Source organism: Puma concolor, chromosome E3 (assembly GCF_028749965.1).
Source record: "Puma concolor isolate L17-30 chromosome E3, mPumCon1.1.hap2, whole genome shotgun sequence".
NCBI lineage: Eukaryota > Metazoa > Chordata > Mammalia > Carnivora > Felidae > Puma > Puma concolor.
In genome coordinates, this window is record NC_141682.1 from 31,976,059 (window position 1) to 31,998,853 (window position 22,795).

At 43.5% G+C, this 22,795-nt stretch overlaps 1 protein-coding gene across 3 annotated transcripts in view; it reads right to left on the reverse strand.

Annotated features, from left to right (window-relative positions):
• The window catches only part of SHISA9 (shisa family member 9), a 420,204-nt gene that overhangs the window by 384,281 nt on the left and 13,128 nt on the right, over positions 1-22,795 (reverse strand). For all 3 annotated transcript variants that reach the window (XM_086691202.1, XM_086691201.1, XM_086691200.1), the window contains exon 2: positions 22,371-22,498. In XM_086691202.1, the coding sequence (XP_086547328.1) occupies positions 22,371-22,498 (128 nt within the window). The remainder of the gene's footprint in view (positions 1-22,370; positions 22,499-22,795) is intronic.

Below are 22,795 nucleotides of genomic sequence, written 5' to 3' on the forward strand. Positions count from 1 at the left end.
TGCCCACAGTTGATGGGGTTTTTACCTGACTTGATCCTTTTTCCAGCACCTCGCTCTGCCCATTTTTACCCTATCCCCCCCAACCCTGAGCTTTCCATTTTTAATAGGACGAGGAACTCTAACATGAGAAAATCAAGCTCTGTCATGAGCTTCAAGGCAGTCTAATCTCCCCACTCAGGCCCCCTCCTGTGGACCAAAGATTCTTGCCCCCCACCAATAATCAGAATATGCTGCAATAAGAGGATGACTGCATCACATCTACTCACTAATGTATCCAACAGATATTTAATGAGTGCCCACGTATCTGCCAGCTTCCAAGATGGCCTCCAGGGATTCTCACATCCTGAGATTCACACTATCATCAAGAGTGCGCCATCTTGAAAGTGGATCCTCCTGAGCTAATCAGATGATGGCAGCCCCAGCCAGCATCTTGACAGTGATCTCAGGACAGGCCCTGGGCCAGAACCTTCTGGTCAGACCAGTCCCCAATTCCTGACCCACAGAAACCATGGGAGATAATAAATGATTGTTATTGTCTTAAGCCATCAACTGGGGTGATTTGTTACGCGGCATTAAACAACTAATATGGTACTCACTGGAATATTACACGGCAGTTTAAAATAATGTTTGTGAGGGGAGCCTGGGGGGCTCAGTTGGTTAAGCATCCGACTTCAGCTAAGGTCATGATCCATGCTTCGTGAGTTCGAGCCCTGCGCAGGGCTCTGTGCTGACAGCTCAGAGCCTGCTTTGGATCCTCTGTCTCCCCTCTCTCTCTCTCTGCCCCTCCCCACACTCTCTCTCTCTCTCAAAAATAAATAAACAGTAAGAAAAAAGATGTCAAGAGTATCAAGGTTGAGAGACCCTGTAAGAGAGGAAGGAGAAGAGAATGGCAAAAACCAAATCGAGAATTTTGAGATGTGAAACCTGGGCTAGAGCCTTCCTCTTCTGCTTTGGTTCTCCACTTGGGACATGGTCTTGACCTTATCATGACTCCCTCATCAACATCCACAAAAGGAAGTGGGGTCATTTTTTAAATAGGCACGCCCATCACAGAATGGAAGTCTGAAGGAAGTCGAAGACAAGCTTTCCACTCGAACACATTCCACAGCTCAGTTTGGTGCTGGGTTTGCCGACTGTTCTCTCTGCCAAGCCCACCCACCCCCTTTTTGTAAGGAAAGATGTGTTGATGTGTTTTTTCAGTCATTTTACACATCTTATCATTTACTTATTCCACCTCATTTCACAAAGGGTTTGAGGCAGCCAAGTAGATATAAACAAACAATCATACACCCAAACCAGGAACAATACAGATTAGAATAAGGGGTGTGGAGGGTTTTTCGTTAAGGTGGTTGTCTGTTTGGAAACTTTTCTCTTGAAGAACTCCCCATCAAACATGCCCTGTACACAAACACACACCTGCTCCACAGGATCCTGTTCGTCTGTGAGATCTGGATGTACTTGACTCTTCCCATGGCCAGAGTGAACACGTGATCCCAGAGTGACCTGTCAGAGCACCGCTCCGCCTGGTCAACGTGATTGGTGCAGGGACTGGCATGCTATCAGAGACTAATCACAGACCTCTCCAAGGTTCTTTCCAACCTTGTGGAGAACTCCAGCTGTCCCATTCTCTCGGGTCTGGAAGTTAAGGACAATGCTGCATTAGGACTGCCAGCCCAGGAAAAGAGCCTGTCTTAAAATTAAGACAAGGGGGCACGTGGGTGGCCCAGTCGGTTAAGCATCCGACTTCGGCTCAAGTCATGATCTCGCAGTTCTCAGGTTTGAGTCCCACATCGGGCTCTGTGCTGACAGCTCAGAACCTGGAGCCTGATTTGGATTCTCTGTCTCCTTCTCTCTGTCCCTCCTCTACTCATGTTCTCTCTCTCTCTCTCTCCCTCTCTCTCTCTCTCGCCTTCAAAAATAAATAAACATTAAAAAGGGGAGGAGGGTAGCCTGGGTGGCTCAGTCAGTTAAGCATCCAACCCCAGCTCAGGTCATGATCCCAGGGTTCGTGAGTTCAAGCCCCGCGTCAAGCTCTGGGCTGACATCTCAGAGCCTGGAGCCTGCTTCAGATTCTGTCTGTTTCTCTCTCTCTCTCTCTCTCTCTCTGCCCCATGCCTGCTCATGCTCTCTTTCTTTTTCTCTCAAAAATAAATAAACATTAAAAAAATTTTTTTTTGATTAAGATGAGGGAACACACAAAGTCTACAGATGGAGAGAAAGGGCTCTGAGAACACCTGTTGAAACCCAGAGATGTCTGAAGGTCAGTGACGTGGTCCACTGAATCTGTTTGCCTGCATTCAGTTTCTGTCACTAGAATGTAAAAGATCCTGACGCAGTCCAGGCACATAGCAAGATGAGGGCAAAATGGAAACCAGAGAACAGGAGATGAGAATCAACGCAGGTTTGAATTTGGTTGCCTTTGTGGGTCAAGGAAGGTCAGGGTGACCAGGTACATCGTTCTCAGTAGGTTTGCCATGAGAATATTCGAGCTCCTTAGGAGATGCCAAGCTTTCTCCCAGCACCAGCTTCTCAAAACACAATGGGCTTTGTAGAAGGAAACGCTGAGATACAGAGGACGTCCCCTTCAGTGCACACCCTTCAGCAAATACAATCATGGGATCTGCAAAGCTGTTACCCAGACTCTGTTGCAAATCCTGAGGAACACCCCCCACCCACCCTCCGACCTGCCTTACAGGGTTGGTCAACTTGATTCTGTGGGATCAGGAGAAAGGCAACGTGATCCAACTCTGCACAATCCTGAAGATTCTCTCCACCGGTGAACGTTCCTGGAGCCAGTTCTAGAACACTGTAGCCACTAACAATTCTCAGCCTGTTCTGCCCTTTCCTGCTTGGAAATCAGCTTACTTGTACCAGCTCCTGAAGGTTCTGCCCTCCCCTACTGAGAAGGGAAGCTCAAGAGAGTTAGAATCTCCCGTCCTTCAGCCCCAAGGAAGATGGCAGCAAGGTGTGTGGAGACGTCAGGGGCGCCACCCTCAAGAGCCTCCCTTGTCCTCACCTTCTGTCCCCAGGATTAACGCAAGCTGTTAGGATCTCACACTACCAGCAGGCTGTCACTGCACTGGGGATCTCAAATGGCTCCAGCCCAAGTCACAGATTGTTCCAGAGTCTTTGTCCTTGCAAAGAAAAAGGAGAAAAGCCATCGTGCCCCTAAACTTGTCCTGGAGCAGTGATGCTTTGACAAAGCCTAGTCTGACCACGTGCCATACCCGAGTTCCATGGACAAAGGCAGGTCTGGAGCAGAGTATCCCAACACAACACTCGGGAAGACAAGGTGTGTTTGTTACGTCTGTTGTTGCTGCTGCCTTGGAACCGTGCCAATGGTTTTACACACGGTATTTCGTTTAAGCTTCATGGCAATCCAAGGAACCAGCCGTAACACCATCACTTCCTGTGGCAAGAGGGAGAGGATACGCACTTTGCCCCAGGTCACACCACAGGTAAGAGGCACAGCCCACGAGTCAGGACCCACGTCTAAGGGACCCCAAAGCCCACGCTCCGGTCTCTGCCTCAGACCCTGACAGGTGGACATCATGGAACCACAAGTGGGCAGAAGAACCCTCTGCCCCAGGCCTTCATTAACAAAAAATGCCTTCCTTACCAGAGCCATGTATGAGCCACACGGTTAAAATAGGATATCTGGGGGGGGGGCACCTGGGCGGCTCAGTCAGTTAAGCATCCGACTCTTGATTTCAGCTCAGGTCATGATCTCACAGTTCACGGGATGGAGCCCCACGTCAGGCTCTGCGCTGACGGCCCGGAGCCTGCTTGGGGTTCTCTTTGCCCCTCCCCTGCTGGCTGTGCTCACTCCCCGCCTCTTCAATAAATAAAACAACTTAAAAAAATTAAAATAAGATATCTGGGAGGAGTCAACCTTTGGTTGAGTATCTACCCCTTATACCAGAGTCCAAATCAGTAACCTGAATACTTAGGGCTCTTAAGGCAGTGTTTCTCAAAATATGGCCCAGGAACATCTATATCAGCATCACCTGGCAGAAGGGTGAGCTTGTTAAATGGCCATGCATCCCAGGCTCACCCCCAGACTTGCTCTCTCAACATCTCTGCCCCAAGAGAATGAGGTTCCGCTGACAGACCTTGTATGCACAAGACCGTGTTCCATGCCAGGCATATGCTAGGAACCTTATCATTTCTATCATTCCTGTGATGCTTCATCCAATACCACCAAGAGGGCAGGGAGAGGCAGGAGAAGGGGGAGGTGGGGTGAGAAACATTGATGGAGTGGGGAAAACACCAACCAGATTTAGGGATTCAAATCCCAACAAAGCCACTTAGACGAAGTCATTACCTCCCTGAGCATGTTTCCCACACACTCTTCAACATCCACGGTTACAGGCTGTTTGGGTGTCCCCTGACCCCCACAACTCATACGTTAAAGCCCCAACCCCCAAGGCGACTGTATTGGGAGACAGGGCCCGTGAGGAGGTGATAAAAGCTAAATGAGGCCACAAGGGTGGGGCCCTAATCGGGTAGCACTGACACCCTTTTAAAAAGAAGTAGACACACCAGACAGCTGTCCTCCAAGTGAAGACACAGCAAGCAAGCAGGTATCGGCAAGCCGGGATGAGAATTCTCAGCAGGAGCCAAATGGACTAGACCTTGATCTTGGACTTCCCAGCCTCCAAAACAGTGAGAAATAATTTTCTGTTGTTGAAGCCAGGGAGTCTGCGGTATTTTGTTACAGTAGCCCGAGCGGCCTGAGCGGACATGTACCATTAAGTGAGATAAACAAAGTGCAAAGCTGTTTATAAATGTTACTAAATGTGTAGAGCATCTTTGGGAGAACAGACAGTAAAACTTGTTACAGTGGTGGCCTCTGAAGAGAACAGGGGACACCTAGTGCTTCCTTTACACCCTTTCTACCGTTTCATTTTCTACTCCGTATATGTATTGACCTATTCAGACAGAGAAATACATTAATGTTTCAAATGCATTCTAAGTACGGGTGCCTGTGTGGCTCAGTCGGTTGAGCCTCCGACTCTGGATTTTGGCTTGAGTGGTGATCTCACGGTTGGTGAGATGAAGCCTGACACTTGAGATTCTCTCTCTCTCCTTCTCCCTCACGCCCCCCTCCCCTCCCATGTTGGCTCACATTCTTTCTAAAATAAGATTTAAAAAATAAATACATACATACATCCAAAATAATGCACTCTATGTCAACGGGCAGAGGACACTGCCCAGAGACCTAGGGAAGCTGTCCTTCTGGGAAATCCCCAGCTACACAAACCATCTGAGAATCAATCCCTGAAACGTCAAGAAATACGCAAGGCAAGGGCAGTGGAGGGGGCGGGGAGGGGCTGGGGTTCACGGAAGGCCCGGCTAACTGTATGAGGGTACCCGGCCATATTTTCTGTTCCAGCTTATAATAGTGACCCTAGAAGAGACGTCTTTGGGGCTACGGGACAGATAAATGAGCCCCGCTACTTTCCAGCCAGTCCACACTGTGCCAAGGGGAGGGCAGTTCAGCAGACAGGCACTTACATTGCATCAGCTTGGATTCAATGAACTACACACTGGAGTCCCTTCTGGGACAGGGGTCTGGGGCCAGAGGGAGCAGCTAAAGTCACGTTCAGCCAGCATCACCCACCGTGCCTGTTTCTCAGATCGAGCACCAGATGAAGGAACTGGCTTGTGTTTCGGGGCCAAGTTCTATGAAAAATGCATATCTTTAAATGCTAGAATCACACTCAGGAGAAGCTCGTGGGAAGTGAGTCTGTCTGAGGCAAAAGCAGGCTCACGTCTCCCATCTACTTTCGGCATATGCTCATTGTGTGGAGTGATGACCAGAAATGCCGACATTATTTAAGTCGCCCTCTCGCTCTCTCCCTCTGGCTCCCCTCTGCCATTCACTTCTCCCCATCCCTGACCTGAGAGCACAGAATTGAATCCACACAGCTTAGAGGTACCTATGCCTGACTCTCCTCCCGAGTAAGGTAAGAAAACGTGGCAATGGACTGGCCTGCCCCTCCTCCAACCATGGAAACTTAGAGAATTGTTATATTCAGATCTCAACTGCTCAAGCATCCCGTTTCCTAGCAACCCTCCAAACGCTTTGGTGCAGGATTGGAAGGAGGACTCCCAGGCTGCGGTGATGGCTCTCATCAAGGAGGCCTGCCTGAAAGCAAAAGGAATCGCCTCGGGAGGTAAGGAGCTTACCACCAAAGCGGGTGATTAAGTAGGGCCAAGTTAACTTTCATCCAGCGGCATTCTTCAAAGTTAGCTCTCCAGATGTTATCTCCTCTGTACATCCGTAATCATCAGATGAAAAGATGTTTCTCCTAGATCTAACGGTTTGAAAGGCATTGACCTGAATGCCATCGCAAATGGCTTCATTGTGTGTATTCTCCCAGTCTTCAACGTGTTACTATGTTTCTGAAAACCTCCAAGAGGCAGAAGAGCATGGAGGTATTCCCAAATTTATTGGCCAAGAAACTCTCATTTTGTAGAACATCTCAGAGGACTAGTGTTCAGGGAAACACCCACTGGGAAGCACTATTAGAAGGACATCAGGGGTGCCTGGGTGGCTCAGTCAGTTCGGCTCAGGTCATGATCTCACAGGTCGTGGGTCCAAGCCCCGCGTCAGGCTCTGTGCTGATGGCTCGGAGCCTGGAGCCTGCTTCAGATTCTGTGTCTCCCTCTCTCTCTCTGCCCCTCCCCCGCTTATGCTCGCGCTCTCTCTCTCTCTCTCTCTCTCTTTCAAAAAAATTTGTTACATAAAAAAAGGACATATCAACCACTGAGACACAACATAACAGATGTAAAGCAGGTGACACAATGCCTAGTTACAGAAGGCTCTCAAAAACTATAGCGACAATTTATACTTAGTATCCCACTTGGTTCCTTCTCATTTCTGAATAGCCTTTCTCCACATTTACTTCTATAACTCCTTCCCTTCCTTCACCAGACTCTGGCCCTACTGGGCTTCCTTTATGTCCGCAGGCATGGTGAAATATTTTCCTGCCACAAGGCTTTTGCACATTCTTTATTTTCTGCCAAGAATACCACTTTCCCCCACTCTTTATGTGGACGATTCCTTCTCATTCATCCTTAGGCCTCATTTAAATTGTCACCTCCTCATGATGCTACCGTTGTTATTCCTTATCTCACCACCCTCCTTGCTTCATCCTATACATATCACAAATAATAATTCTCACTTTTATATATTGAATATAAGAAGAGTTTTCCATCAATCACTTGTAGACTCTAGAGGTCACAGACGTGGCTTACTTTTTGCTCCACTAGCACGATCTTTAAACAAGATCATGGAAGACAAAGATCTGTGTAATGCAAAAGTCATTCTGTGTAGAAAGGATTAAACAATAGAATAAGCCCCATTTTCAACAGCACACTTACAAGAATGCATATGCATTCTCCACATTGCCCTTTGTTACATCAACCATGATTTAAAAAAATGAAAACAAACACAAGGAGGTACTATGAACACATTCCTGGATTGGCTATGCCTATAGGAAACCAAGTAATGCAGTTCTGATACGTAGTTTCATGGTGGCATGACTTGATGCATGTAAATAGCTTGAGAACCTAAGAGAACAGAAAGCTATCAAATGCCTCAAACTATCCATTCATTCATTCATTCATTCATTCATTCATTCAACAAAGATATGCTTCATCAGCTGCCATATGTTCAAATGCCACATGTTAGGCAATACACACGTGAGGCCTTTCCATTCCAACCCATCAGTTTGGTGTATATTCCCTCATTTTATATTACATTTATCTTCCCTCATTTACAAAATCTTAAGTCTTTTGAGGTGCCTTTATCATATGTGTTGCAGAAATAGGGGTAAACATCAATACCACACAAACAGCAGACGCCCTCACGCCTTACCCCTCACGCCCACCAGGCTTGAATACAGCCTCGAAGACCCTTGAAACACTCCACTTCAGGACGACTCAAGGGGTCATGAGTGATAGCACCCAAAAGGAACCCTAGGGGGTGTTTATTCTGGGTGGAAGAAAGAGCCCCAGCTTTGGAGTCAGACCACATTGTGCTTGAATCCATGCATCAGAAGGATAATCTGTGCCTGGTTACCCTGTCAGATATAGATAATCCTACCCACTTTCTCTTCGGTAAGAGAATTAAATAATATATTTGAAACATGTGGCACACAGCAGGTATCCAATAAATGCTTCCGGTGCTATTAGTTTTCTCCCAAGTAAGCCTCATAGAGGGTTTCACATACAATGATGGCTTAATAAGATGGGCTGGCATAAACAGAAACCTTCCAGAAGCTAGCACAATGGGACACAAAGACTGAAAATCAGGAAAAGGGAACAAAAAAACCCAACTTCCTCCCTCCATCCCCTCTATCCACACAACACATTCTATCCATTTTCTTTCCCTACATTTACTAAAAAGTATCCTGGGCAGCAGGAGATGCTCAGAGAGTTTGTGATTGAAAATCCTAAGGATGCGTGTTTTGTTCTTAAGCACTTTTCTTAGCTTGACCTGATTTTGCTCCAGAGGTGAGCATTATAAGATCTGGTGGCATATTGGAGCATTTGAGGACTCAAAGGGTGGGTAAACAGTTGATCGTAACCGTGGATAAGTCAGGGCTTAGGGCCTGCCATTGGATGATTGCCCAATTACAGGATACAAAATGAATCTGTGGGTCTGCTGAGACTCCCCCCCCCCCCATACTCACCACCTTCTCCCTCTGGGTGGTTAAGACTTCCTTTTAAATACAATAATTAAATGTGGAACATAGCTGCTGGAGATATAATACTCTGCTTGCCAATACATTTAAATTAATATTGTGATCCTAAGCAGGAGATGATTAAGGTTACCCTGCACCACCAAAGTCTTTTTTTTATTATTAGCCATATCAACACACCATAGCGATTGCATAACTATTAAACACACCCAACTCCTTCCTTAGTTTGCTTTCGGGCTGATGAAAACACGACATCTGTGACCCAAAGAAGCTGAATGAAATAAAATGGCGGGAAATGCCAATGACAAAAATCTACTGGGATTAAGTCGGTAGACTGGATTCTGATACCGTTGTCTCTGGGTGACATTTCATAATTTCCAGGTAATGCTGGAATATCTGCCCACGATCTTTTAAACGTATGCAACTTCCCTTGGCATGTAAGTTGGCATCTGCTAAACTAAACCGATAACAACACTGAAGATTTAGTCCACAAGAAATAAAACCCCAATGAACTGACAAAGAAGAAGTAATAGTAGCAAGTACTTGAAAAGGTGCCCAGCCTTGTGTTTTGACAGCATTCACTTGACTAATTTTTAGAGGGCACCTACCATGTGCCAGGCGCTATGCTAGGCACTGGGGATACTACAAGTGGGGAGCAAAACAGACAAGGTCCCTGATACCATGGACCTCACACTTTGGTGGGGAAGACACAAAGAAAACAAGTAAATGAGATAATTTTAGGTAATGAGCTATGATGAAAATAAAATGGCGGGGCGCCTGGGTGGTCTAAGTTGGTTAAGAATCCAACTCTTGATTTTTGGCTCAGGTCATGATCTCACGGTTAGTGGGATGGAGTTCCACGTCAGGCACTGCACTGATAGTGTGGAGCATGCTTCTCCAATTACAGGATACAAAATTCTCTCTCTCCATCTCTCTTCTGTAGCCTCCCCTGCTCTCCTGCACACCGGGGCACACGTGCTCTCTCTCTCTCTCTCTCTCTCTCTCTCTCTCTCTCTCTCTCAAAAAAAATAAACACTACAAAAGAAAAGAAATTGTTGACCTGATAGAGAGGGATGGTGGTAGGATTCTTTATATAGGGTGAGCTACCTTCTATAGGGAATGCTTCCTCAAAGACATAGCAAGTTAGCCAAGCCCTGAATGGCAGGAAAGAGCATCCACTTGCAAAGATCTGGGGAAAAATGTCACGGGCAGATGGAAGAGTCAAAGTGAAGCTCCTAAAGTGACAGCAATCCTGACATGTTTGAAGAAGAGAAAAGATAAGTTGCCGTGGTCGAGCAAGATGAAGAGTAGAGGGCAAGAGCTCGGGCAGGTTATGTAGGACCTTGTGGGCATGTGAGGAGTTTGGTATTTTGTTTGCATGGCAACGGAAACAAGCAATGGAAATCTCAAGTGGTTAGTGTTAAGCAGGTAATGGAGTTTGTGATGTAATGAAGTGAAGGTGAAGACCCACATGTCACTATACCCCCAAAGCGGCCGGGGCTCACATGCAAGGTGGGCAATCAAAGCGCTAGACCTGAGGTTTGGAGACTGGGGTTGGAGTCCTTGTTCTGTCCCCGAGCTTCGACCAGTCACGATGAGTAAGAGGCAGGGCTTCAACAGAGTCTTTACCAACCATTTCCTAACTGCCTACTGTGTGTTCAGGTCCAAATGTTGAGACCTAATCCCAGACCTCAAAGGGTTCACAGTCTAGTAGGATAAAATCACAACAGAATTAGTACATTTATGCATAAATTTGGATATTCCTGGATAATAGGCTGTAGTCCCAGGTGATTCTTGTAGGAGTTAAATGAGATATATGCTTTGAAAACTGTGACTAATTTATGAAAGGTACCTTTTGCTTACAGAAATCAGCACTCTTTCCATTCAAAGTGACAGAAATCTAGCTCAAGCTAATTAAGTTTGAAAGAAATTCATTCTCTTAGGTCACTAAAAATCTCACTTCAGGGGTGGCTGGACACAGGAACTCAACAAATATCATCAGAACTAAACTCACTCTCTCCATTCTGCCTTCCTGCACAATAGCTTTATTCCATGGAAGGTCTTCCACCTTGCAGTGACAAGATGGCTTCCATCAACTCCAGGAGTACATCCTATCTTCCTTACAACCCTATCAGTAAATTATTTTTCTCTCCAGTACACAAACAATATTGTGAACCCAGTTCTTACTGGGTCAACTGCCCAGTCTTGAACCCACAGCTGTGCTCAAAACAACTCTGAAGAAAAATAACAAAGTTGGATGACCAACATTACATTATTCCAAAAGTTAGAATACACTGTGGGACTACAGTACATTTGTTGGCTTATGACTGAGTCAACAGCTCATCCATGGAATAGGAGGAAATGAGCTCCACCCAAAATGTAGATGAGAAATGGTTCCCCCAAAAGAAAAGTCAGGGTGCTGGTGTTGCCCAAAAATGAGGCAATTTTAGGCAGGTAAAATTTACAGATGATTATTCAGTACTGTAATTAAACTGAGGTGACAGGCTTAACTAATCTCTGAATCTCCTTCTATAAAGTGCCAAAATTCTATAAATTCATTCACTCATCTAGTATTACACATCGAGCACATACTATGCGGCAGACCCTACTACAGGCACAGAAGACAAAACAATGAACAAAGGAGATGAAATTTAAGAATGTATATCATACATGGTACATACATGTTGAAATAAAATGATTATTTTGGTTTACAAAGAATTGGTAATTATATGACTTAAGATCCTGTTTGTATCTCTAAAGGAGCTATGAAGGACAGAAGCAAGAATTTTCAGTACCACATTATGTTAAAATTTCTATAATTATATATATGTACGTAACAATCATAAGTAAAAAAACAAAAACAAAAAACAAAACAAAACAAAATACATGTTTTAAAGAAACATACCAGAATCTGAACCTGGCCACCTCTAAGCTGATTAGAGAACAAAAATGTTCACAAGGAACAACTTTTAAAAACATGTTTGTGCAATGTCTTTGTTGGCTATTATCAAAGAATTGTTTGACTGATGACCTTCTTTGACTTTGAATACATGTTCTAAAATTTTTTAAGTAACGCCGCTGAAGAATGAGGCACTTTCTCCATTCCTTGTTACTACTCAATAAACGAAGTCAAATACCACATGCTGCTCTTAGACAACTTCCAACTCGTGGGCTTTTGACAAGTCATTATTTTGTTAAAAATGTTAAGAATATCCGAATATTTCAAAGAGCTCCTTTGGATTAGAGGTAAGACATCAAACTAAACTAGTACTGTACCAATAGCTATAGTCTATCCCTACCATTCACATCTTTAAGTCCATTTCAGAGAACTGCCAAGTAAATATGTATCTGTGATCAGTTATTGTGTCCTAAATATTCAATAATATTTTTAAGACAATATTAATCTGATAAGTTTCATTGTTGTATGACTTTAAGAAAACCCATACATTTTCCTGGTCCTCAGTTTCATTACTTGTAAAATGCAAAGAATGGACTGAGCATAATCTCTATTAAGTGATATATGCATATATACGCATATACCTACATACTCTCTCTCTCTCTCTCTCTCACACACACACACACACAGTCAATATCTGCATCCCTAGAACCAAGTCCCAGTATTTATTCAATAAAGACTCATTGAGTAAAGCAAACCATTTAAGGAATAATCAATTATTCTCAAAACTCCAAATCCATTTTCTCATTCTCAACTTATTGGAGGCAGAGAGAAAGAGACAGACCGAGAATAAGGACAGTGGAACACATTTTTCATAAAATCAACACTTCATTTGATTTAGGAAATGTATTTTATTTTGAGAAGTATTTCTTACCTACATGTTTGGTGTTAAAATGTCCCTATCATTTATGAAATGATGGTGATAGTATTTTATAGTTACTTTTTACGAAATTTCCTTTCTTGGCAAAAGTGGAAGTTAGTATACTATGTTGATCCCCCGGTTCTCCAATTTCTTTAAAATTTTTAATCATCTTTGAAACCAATAGTGTGCTGAACCAAAGGCAAGAATAATTCTTGAAGTTCTCTCAAGCTCCAGCATTCTAGGAGATAAACTTTTCTTGCCGGATGGTTTGAACCGTTAACTGCATCAGGGAGTGATTCAGCACCATGGACAGATCTCCAAATATGGGGCCCATCCTGGGGGACAAAGGGCTGGATTGAAATGAGTAGAAGAGGGGCGCCTGGGTGGCTCAGTCGGTTGAGTGTCTGACTTTGGCTCAGGTCATGATCTCACGGTTCGTGAGTTTGAGCCCCGCATCGGGCTCTGTGCTGACAGCTCAGAGCCTGGAGCCTGCTTCAGATTCTGTGTCTCCCTCTCTCTGTGCCCCATCCCCACTCATGCTCTGTTTCTCTCCATCTTAAAAATAAATAAAACATTTAAAAAATTTTAAATGAGTAGAAGACAGTGCAGGCTCTGCTTTGAGCATGGCAGTCTTCATGTGACCACACAACTCAAGGCCTAATACCTAAATTAATAAATTTAAGTCTCCATGGAATAAAATATTCAGATTATGATTACACTTAATTTCATTAACTGCATTCTCAGAATAATGTGATGGGGTTTCCCTTTCAACTTGTAATTAACTTTGTTGAGAATTCTTACTGGGGTTTTCATGCAGCTTCCTAAAACCTTATTATAAGTTATTTTAATATATTTATTATGGGATTAAACTATGTTGCTCAATTTTATATTGGCTGTTATTTTTAAAAGAAGAAAAAATTCAACACTAATCTTGAAGAACAGTGAGCTGATTGAACTGAAAACAGTACTTTGAAAAGGATCTGTACTCAACTCCTGACAGCTAATCCTGAAATTTTGGTCCTTCCACGTCAGGTGTGGCATTTTCATTTTCCTACCAAAAGCAGTGTGACCCCAACCAAACAAAATGCCCTTCTCCCATTAGACAATCTGTATAAAAGTAATCAAACCTGCAAGAAAGACCTATATTCTAAGACTGATAGATCTCCCCTCAATCGAAGGTGAGGAAAATCAGTACATGAAATTTTTCTGCTTTCTTTCACTATGATTCTTGGGAAGTTGTTAGGGCATATTTCTCTTAGAACAAAATATCAATTTCTCAAGAAAATGCGCTAATCTCTTCATTCTCCTTTGGCCCCAAGTGTTTCGAGGAGGTCTCCTGCCTGCACCCACGGCATCCTGCCCTTATGCCTACCATGCTTCTTTGCAATTACCTGTTTACTCCACTGTCTCATAAACTCTAAGAGGACAGTTCCAATTTTTTGTCTCATTCATTTGTATACCTCCCATTCCTAGCACATTGCCTGGCAGGATTTTATAAGTATCAGTTAAATATCGATTGAGTCGATGGAAATATTAATGACAAGAAATCAGACAAATTGGCTAAAATCTGAGTCCTCCAAAACAGAAATGGTGACTTTCTCTCCATCGGTCCATTTTCAAAGATTAGTGTAGTTTAAAACAGTGATTATTAGCAGAAACCAAAACATAAGGAGAAGAAAGAGAAGAGACATAATTTGGAGCATCACCCAGTGTAGGTCCTTGGAAAAGGCCCAAGAAAAGTCATGAATAGAGTACAAAGTATAAAGCCAGACAAGAGTTGAGTTCATATTTGAACCCACATATAGGATGTGAATGCCTTACCAAATATTTCTGTGGCCTTGGGCAGGCTACTTAAACTCTCTGAGACACGGTTTTCTCATCTATAATATGTGGGTGCAAGATCTTTTCCAATTATTTCATGGGGTTATTGTGAGAAGTAAAATGCATGCACGTGACAGGTGCACAACAAACATTATTCTGTTTTATTACTCCTTTTATATCCACACTAAGTGTCAAAAACATAGTAGGCATGTTGCATCATTTAATCCTGATATATAAATAGAAACGCTCTCCCAAAAATACCTGTGTCCATGAATAGGCTTCCCCTAGTATGGCAGGAACAGAGCTTGGCATCTTTTAACCACTGTGATGGGCACTTAGGCTTTCTTTACAAATAGTCCTACAGCTGGTTTGAAGCACTTTGGAAAAGCAATGCAAATCTAATTAAGCAATGCCATGTGGCCAGAGTTAGTAGCAATTTTTGAAAACAGCCCAGGAGATGGCTTACAGAAAGTGGTAGGGTTTGGGGGGTTTTTTGTGTTTTCTTTTTATTCTTTTAAGGGCTCCGTTTCTGTGTTGCCTACACACACAGATACACACACCCTCATGAACGCATAATCCCATTTTCTGGGTGAAAATACAAGCCATGTTTGAAACCATACAGATTTCTACAGGCCTGGTCTGCCACTGTAAATAAAATATTAAAGCCAATATTCCTAACAGAACAAAACCTCATGTGTTTCAACGGGAATAGAAGAAAAACATAAGACAGGAACAAATGGCTAAGAATAGGACAGCTGTTCCATCAGAACTATTTCCTTGGGAAGAAATTGACAGATTCTTTGGTTCTCATTGGCATCAAAAACATTAGTAGTAACAAACACACACACACACACACACACGTGCAGACTGTGGAGGGCAAACATTTTCACTTTGAAATAGCAACTGCATGATGAATTCGTGCTGGTGTGTATCGTCACCCCCTCATTAATGGACCACATTAGCACGAAGGTTCACTCGTCCCACAAGTAAGAGTAACGGCCAACATTTAGGTTACCAGCCACTATGCTAAGTTCACTATCTGAATGAATGCATTTAATCCTCCCAAACAATCTTGTATTTTGCTCCTTTTATAGAATGGGAAACCGAGGTTCAGAAAATGAAATTAATTTTCCCAAGATTACATAACCAACAGGCAACACAGCAGATACCCAGTTACGTCTACCTCCCAAGCCCACATACCCCACTGCCTCACTGCACTATCTCAAAGACATATTGGACATGTTTAGTGGGCATCGACCACACGTGAGAGACCCTTCCAGAACACTGAATACTTCAAGAGAAAACCGGAACTCTTGATCTAAAATCACACAAAATTGATTCAAGTCATTACACGGAACCTACAAATGTGTTTAGTTAATCCACTACAGACCCAACCCCTTATTAACCTCATCACTATAACCTATACCCCCTCTTATTAACTTCATCACTTACTGACCCATGTGCCGAAACCCTAACAGTCAGAGATCTTCAGATGGAACAGTCTTAGTCTGCCTGATTGGGGAAAAGAATGCTCACATTTCAGAAACAAGAGCGTTGGTAGCCATGGCTTCGTTGAAAAGAGTGAGAGCCTCACAGGAGTCGGAATTAGCCAAGTTCCCTCAAAACTCAAAATCCCAAGGGTCCTACTAACAGGTTCCACTGACGAGAGATTCATTCTTCTATGCATGTGTTCTTTCATCCAACAAACACCTGTTGAACACTGTGTCATTTCACTGAAGATACGGGGGTGACTAAAACAAACACAACCCCTGCCCCACCCCAACAAAGCTTAAAAACAGCAATCTCCACCCCACTTCTCAAGGATGGCCTTCTTGGGGAACCAGCTCCACCATGGCCATGAGAGGAGCTAAAACACTCTCTACCCCACTCAACTGACTACACCCGGGTCAGACAGCTGATCCAGGGGAAGCCGGGCCATGGGCTGGTCAGAAGCTAATCACATTTTCTCTCTCTGCATAATAGGAACCAAAAGACACAGCAGTGAACTGCCTTAAAGACAAAAGTGATGCTTTACTCACCCCACCTGCTAAAGTCCTGAAGGTAGCCCTGATTCCTATCCTTCCTGAGCCTGGATAGTCCCCAGAAGATATGCCATGTGTATCCAACAAAGTTCAGGCTATATAGTCAGACCTGGGGACGAATCCTGGTTCCTGTATCTATTAACTATGACACCGTGGACAAGATCTTTCGTGGTTAATTTTATTATGGATATCTTCAAATACAAAGATAGAATGGACTCCCATGTATTTGGCCACCAAATAATAACAATAATAGTAATATTTATTAATAGTAATATGCAATATTTCCCCCCTTCTGTTCCACTGTTCCACTGAAACAGGAATAATGATACCCTGTCCATCGACTTTTTCATTCACTAGATAAAACTGGATGGGGCTGCTTCTGTCAGCCAGCCCGGTTCCCACGGTATGGGGGTCACTGTCACAATACAAAGCATGTGCTCTCATGCAGTTTACATGGTAGTGGAAGAGGCATAAATAAGGAAGAAGACAACTTCAGAAAGAACAAAAGTTATTAAGAAAATAATGGGGGAATGAGGAACAGTAGGGAGCTTGTGGGCCAAAGGGAGACAAGGAAGTCTTCTCCAGTGAGGTAGCTTTAGGCGTAAGACGTAAAAGGGTAGAGGCCTGGGAGCAGGGTTCTGCAGGCAGGGAGCACAGCAAGTGCAAAGATCCTGGGGCAGGGATGAGCAAGGCTGTTCACGGGTTGTTTTCAGTACAAAATGAGCTAATGCGTCCAGAGCTTTAACATAATGCCTGGCACATAGTAAGTGCTCAGTAAATGTTAGTTCCTGTTCCTCCTAAGGAAGGACTCATCACAAGACCTACACTGGAGTGTGTTTTCGAAACAGCTCTCTTTCCTACAGGGCTAATGGATCTGAGGGTTCACTTCCCAAATCCTTCAACCACTTCAACTCCTAGAGGGGAAGACTTCCCCCTTCTGCAAACACCTGTACCCAAAGGAGAGGTCACATAGTAGAGTGGTTGAAACACAGACCTTGGGGTCTCACTGGCCCGGTTTAAATCCCAGCTCTACCATTTAGTAGCTGTATGAACTTTGGATAAGTCATTTAACCTCTCTGAACCCCAGTTTCCCCACCTTTATGATGGTGGAAATAACAGTACCAACCTAATAAGGTTTTGAACATTCAGTGTGGAGGTGCAGGGTAGAATGCTGCCTATATAAGTTACTGTTAATATTTCACGATCTTACATATATTTTTACTCTTATACACCTGCCCCGATTATGAAATTCCCCCATTTTTTAAAAGATATTTGGGAATATCCCTGCCAGTGTCTCCAAAAGTCAAGTATAGGACATTTGGGTGTCTTGGTAAATATGAGAAATGAATGGAAACCCATTTGGCCCTAGATATGAGCTGCACAACATCTTCAGAAGCTAAATCATGGATCTGCTTTTCATCTGGTTCCCTGTAAACCTGCTGGGAAATGGTCCTGGAGGTCGGTGGCGGGGGGGAGGGGGGGAGGTGAGGAGGGTGGTCAGTGGGGAGCTGAGGCTGGAATTTCTGGTCTTTCTGATGGATTCTGTGTCCATAAACATCAAGCCAGCGTTTCTCCTCAGTCTGGGGTGAGATCTCACCTTCGAAGTAAATATTGTACTATCAACCCAATTCTAAAGAGGCGTGACATGTTTGCGTAAAACACACAGAGGGTACTCTGTCCCACGAGCCTCTGTGAGAGCACAGTGAACACATAAACTGGTTCTATTCCCACACTGACCAGGGGAATAATTTTATGTGGATGCTTTTATAGACCCTGGGAGATACTTTTTCTACTGTGGCAATAAAGGCTTTGTAATTGCCGCTGACTTATTTAGTGCTGTTTTCAGTCTTTACCACATCATTAAACAATACTGCACAACCAAAATACTACTATCAGCCTGACTGTACAAAATACAATGTAGCATCCTGTTGTGGATCCTGGAACAGAAAAAGGGACCTAAGGAAAGGAACTACTGAAACCCAAACACTATCCACGGTTTAGCTAAAAATAATGTACCAATGTTAATGTCTTAGTTTTGACAGGTGTACCACAGTAATGAATGATGTTAACATCAGGGGGAAGTGGGTGAGGAGTATATAGAACTCTGGGTGTTATCTCTGCTACTTCTCTGTAAATATAAAATTATTTCCAGATTAAAATTACATATAGTTTTTAGAAAGTGTGCTGTTAACACAAATGAGCTGAGAAACATTAACCTGGTCTCTCTCCTTGCACCCACAGCCTTCACTCACATCTCCCATCCTTTTTTTTTTTTTTAATGTTTACTTTTGAGAGGTAGAGACAGAGCATGAGCAGGGGAGAGGCGGAGAGAGACAGAGACACAGAATCCGAAGCAGGCTCCAGGCTCTGAGCTGTCAGCACAGAGCCCGACATGGGGCTTGAACTCACAAACCCTGAGATCACAACCTGAGCCAAAGTAGGAGGCTTAACCGACTGAGCCACCCAGGTGCCCCCTCACATCTCCCATCCTTAAGACACAAGGGAGACTATATTTACTCCGCACTCCCGAAAAGCATGGGGAGTGTCCCTGGCAGGCTGGAAAGCTGGGGTGGGGGAGATAGAAGCACGTTCATAGCACTTGAGGACAAAATGTGCCTTCAAAAGCAAACTATAATTATACAGAAGCCGAGGAGCATTTGTGAAAAATCACTATCTCATCTGAATCTACATCCTGTTCATCAAAGAGGTCGAGGCCCTTTTGATTATCAGACTAAATATTTTTAGGCAATATCGCTGAATGCCTGGAAAGAACATGAACAGCATCAGCTGAAGAAAAATTCATCTTCAGATAAAAAAGCAAGTCTTGCATATCACAGTAAAGATCAACCCTAGGAAATGTATAAAGGGAAGTTGACAACATTTCCCCACATTGAAGATTCCCCCCCACCACCTGGATTTGCCTTTACCCTAGTCCTCCAGTCCCTTCCTTCTAAATATCTGGATTTCTGCAGACTTTTGATTCTCTTAGCTTGACCAAGTCATAATGGAAAGATCAGAAAGGGGTCTAGCATTAGTATCAAGATGAGGAAAGAGGGGTGCCTGGGTGGCTCAGTCAGTTAAGGGTCCGACTTCAGTTCAGGTCATGATCTCATGGTTCATTGGTTCAAGCCCCATGTCAGGCTCTGTGCTGACAGCTCAGAGCCTGGAGCCTGCTTTGGATTCTGTGTCTCCCTCTCTGCCTCTCCCCCTTTCATGGTCTGTGTCTCTCTCTCTCAAAAATACATAAACATTAAAAAAAAAAAAAAAAGATGAGGAAAGAGAAATAGATTGGAGATGAGTATTCTCTGAAAGCTATGTTGAGCGGGTCACTGAATAGAGATGAAAATGACACTCAAGTTTGGGTTACCGAATTCCCAGTCAAGTCTGGTAACCTGCATGTTTAGTGAAGAATACCACAACAATGGCATGATGTGCCCCCTCTTGGTATATCACAAATGGATGCACCTTTCTTTCCATTTTTGGTAATGGTAACTCTTCACTGCTCACAATGTCCAGAGAAGGGTTCAATTCAATAGGTGCATTTTGATTCTGGCACCAAGAGCTGGTCTAACTTCTCAGTTGGAATGAATTCCTTCTCTCCTAGTTCTCTATGGGTCAAAATGGGCTCTGGTGACTGCCTGGCCTCTTGAAGCCCCAATAATTGATAAATATCAGTCATTTAGGCCTAGCCTGTCAATGAACTTCCAAAATCATTCCCTCTTCTGAACATGTAAATTTTCCCTGTGTCTACAATATGTAAATAGCTCTTGTGAATCAATAAAAAGACAAAATCACTACAAGGAAGGCTATCTTTACTACCAACTACTAAATTAACTGTGAAAATTAAACTGATTAAGGGGCCCCTGGGTGGCTTAATCGATTAATCAGTTAAGCTTAATAGGTTAAGCTTCTGACTATTGGTTTTGGCTCAGGTCATGATCTCACTCACAGTTTGTGAGTTCAAGCCCCATATCAGACTCTGTACTGACAGTCAGGAGCCTGCTACGGATTCTCTAACTCTCTCTCTGCCCCTCCCATGCTCGCTCTATCTCTCTCTCAAAAATAGATACATTTTAAACAAAATTTTAAACAAAATTAAACTGATTACTGTAAACTGGAGGAACAGCTATATGCTTATCTTTCCAGACCTTCCCAAAAATTCTAGGAAATAAGCACTGGATCATCCCAGCAGCAGGATAGGAAATTAACATCTCGTACGAATGCAGTGTTTGTGTAGACCTGGAGTTCTCTTCTGTAGTCTACCAGGAATGCTCTGGCGTACATCCACCCAAGAGAACATTACAGGACATGTTTTAATTGGTATAAATATCTCTGATTACTGAGGCTCAGACATAGGCCAAACGCAAGAATCATAAATAAACCAAGTTAGTCTGTCACAAGAGACTTCTGAATTCCTCAGTGCCTGGACACCCATCTCTGAGCAGTAATTTGTCTCCAGTACAACTTTTAACAGAAGTCCCTTATTTCAACAAGATTCATTAACGCTCCGTGCCCTTTGGCCTAATGCAATGATGAAAAGTGGGTGACTTCAGTGAGTTTGTTATTCTGTTTGAGCGTTGATTCAAAAATCACCACAAAACTTACAACTTCACATGAGAAACTTGTTAACTCCCCTTGGAGAGCCACGGACTCCACACCATTTCACCTTTGTCTACTCCGTGACCACACTCTCTCACGTGTGACGTCTGGGACCCACATACAACTAGGTTCTGCTTCTTTCCCAGTGACACCTGAAAGGGAATGTGCTCATTTCCATCAGAGACAGAATGGAACTCAGCAACTGCCATTTCCGAGTTGGTGCAATTTACCGTATCTTTCAGGGCTGTGAGGTTTGGTCATAAAACTTCCAACTGCTGATGTATTTCGCTCTAAAATGTGGCCATTCCTCACGCCGTTCTATGACCCGATTCATAAATAAATAATGCCAAATCATTGAATACAGCGAAACCTAAGACATTCTATTTGGTAGCCCTTTTCCGAACCATGTAAACGTTGACTTGATAACTATGTGGCAACATTTTCAAGCCTATGAAAAATTATCACAATGCAGAATCAGAGAAACTACATCACCTGTGTCACATACCGCAGATTTATTCCTCTACCCATCAAGCATAAAAACTTGTAGCCAAACAGTCCGAAATGGTGATTCAGCAAATAAGCTACCAAGGCAACTTTTGTAACGGGGCTTCAGCAAAGGCGACCCAGACTATAAAATGTGCCGTGTTTTTAAGAACCTCCAGCTACCACTAAATACATCCTTTAAACTGTCTGGCTTGTGTTATTTTAAATGAAGCCCTCCACATTACTTTCATGTGGGGGGTAACTTGAAAACATAATAGCAAGGAATAAGCACCCCAAAGCAACATAACCACAAGTCAAGACCCCCCACACACAAAGGCACATGTATGTGCATGTGTACATACTCAGAGTAGTTTGCAATTATTTTTATGAAACTCTCTTTTTTATGAAAAAGAGATCAAATTCTTCTGAACTACTATCCATTCACTGAAAACAGCATGAAGCCTAAAGGTCACAACTGGTCCACCTCAGGAAGCAAATATGCCAATGGACCACTGGTTAAACGATTTTCCGATCAAGATGAACGAATAAAATGGGTTAATGCCAAACAGATTACATAAAATGAAACAACCAAGTAACCCATTGGTTAACTAAGTCCCCATGATGAACCAACCAAGAGGGCCATTAGTTAACGGAAGAACCAACCATCAGAAGCCAACCGAATGGATCAATCTGTAACAGAAACACCAACCAAGTGAAATCGGATGATGCTGAACACAGCTAGCTAGCTTCATCCAGAGAGATGGAAGAAACCTTGCAACTAGGCAACAAACAGAAAAGCTCTTAATGAATCCAAACACATCCCATGCAATCTGGACACGTGACCACTGCCTGGGTCACCACGTGGGGCTGGAAACAGACCACACAGCTATACTTACGAAGATTATTTATGGGAGTTCTGGTATCCATGTTTTCATAATGCTGGACATGAACCACAATGTTGAGGTCCCTCTCCATGGGGTCGGTGTTGCAGTGGCCCTGTGGCCTCATGACATCTGCAAGGGCCCTGAAAGGAGAAAGAAGTGAAATCTGTTCATTCCAAACGCAATGACTGGCACCTGTTGTGTTCTGAGCACTGTGCTTAGGAGGACGAGGCCCCTTACTCCACGGAGTTGCCATGCTCATTAGAGGTGGGAGGGAGAAAAAGACATCAGGAAGTTAAGAAGATCACTGCAATTACAGATTACATAAGGACTTCATGCAAAACAGGACACGCGTTCCCCACAAGAGATGTGTAATTAGCAATATCACCTACCTTGCAGAGAGCTGTGGAGAGGATTGAATGACGAATATATGTAATGCG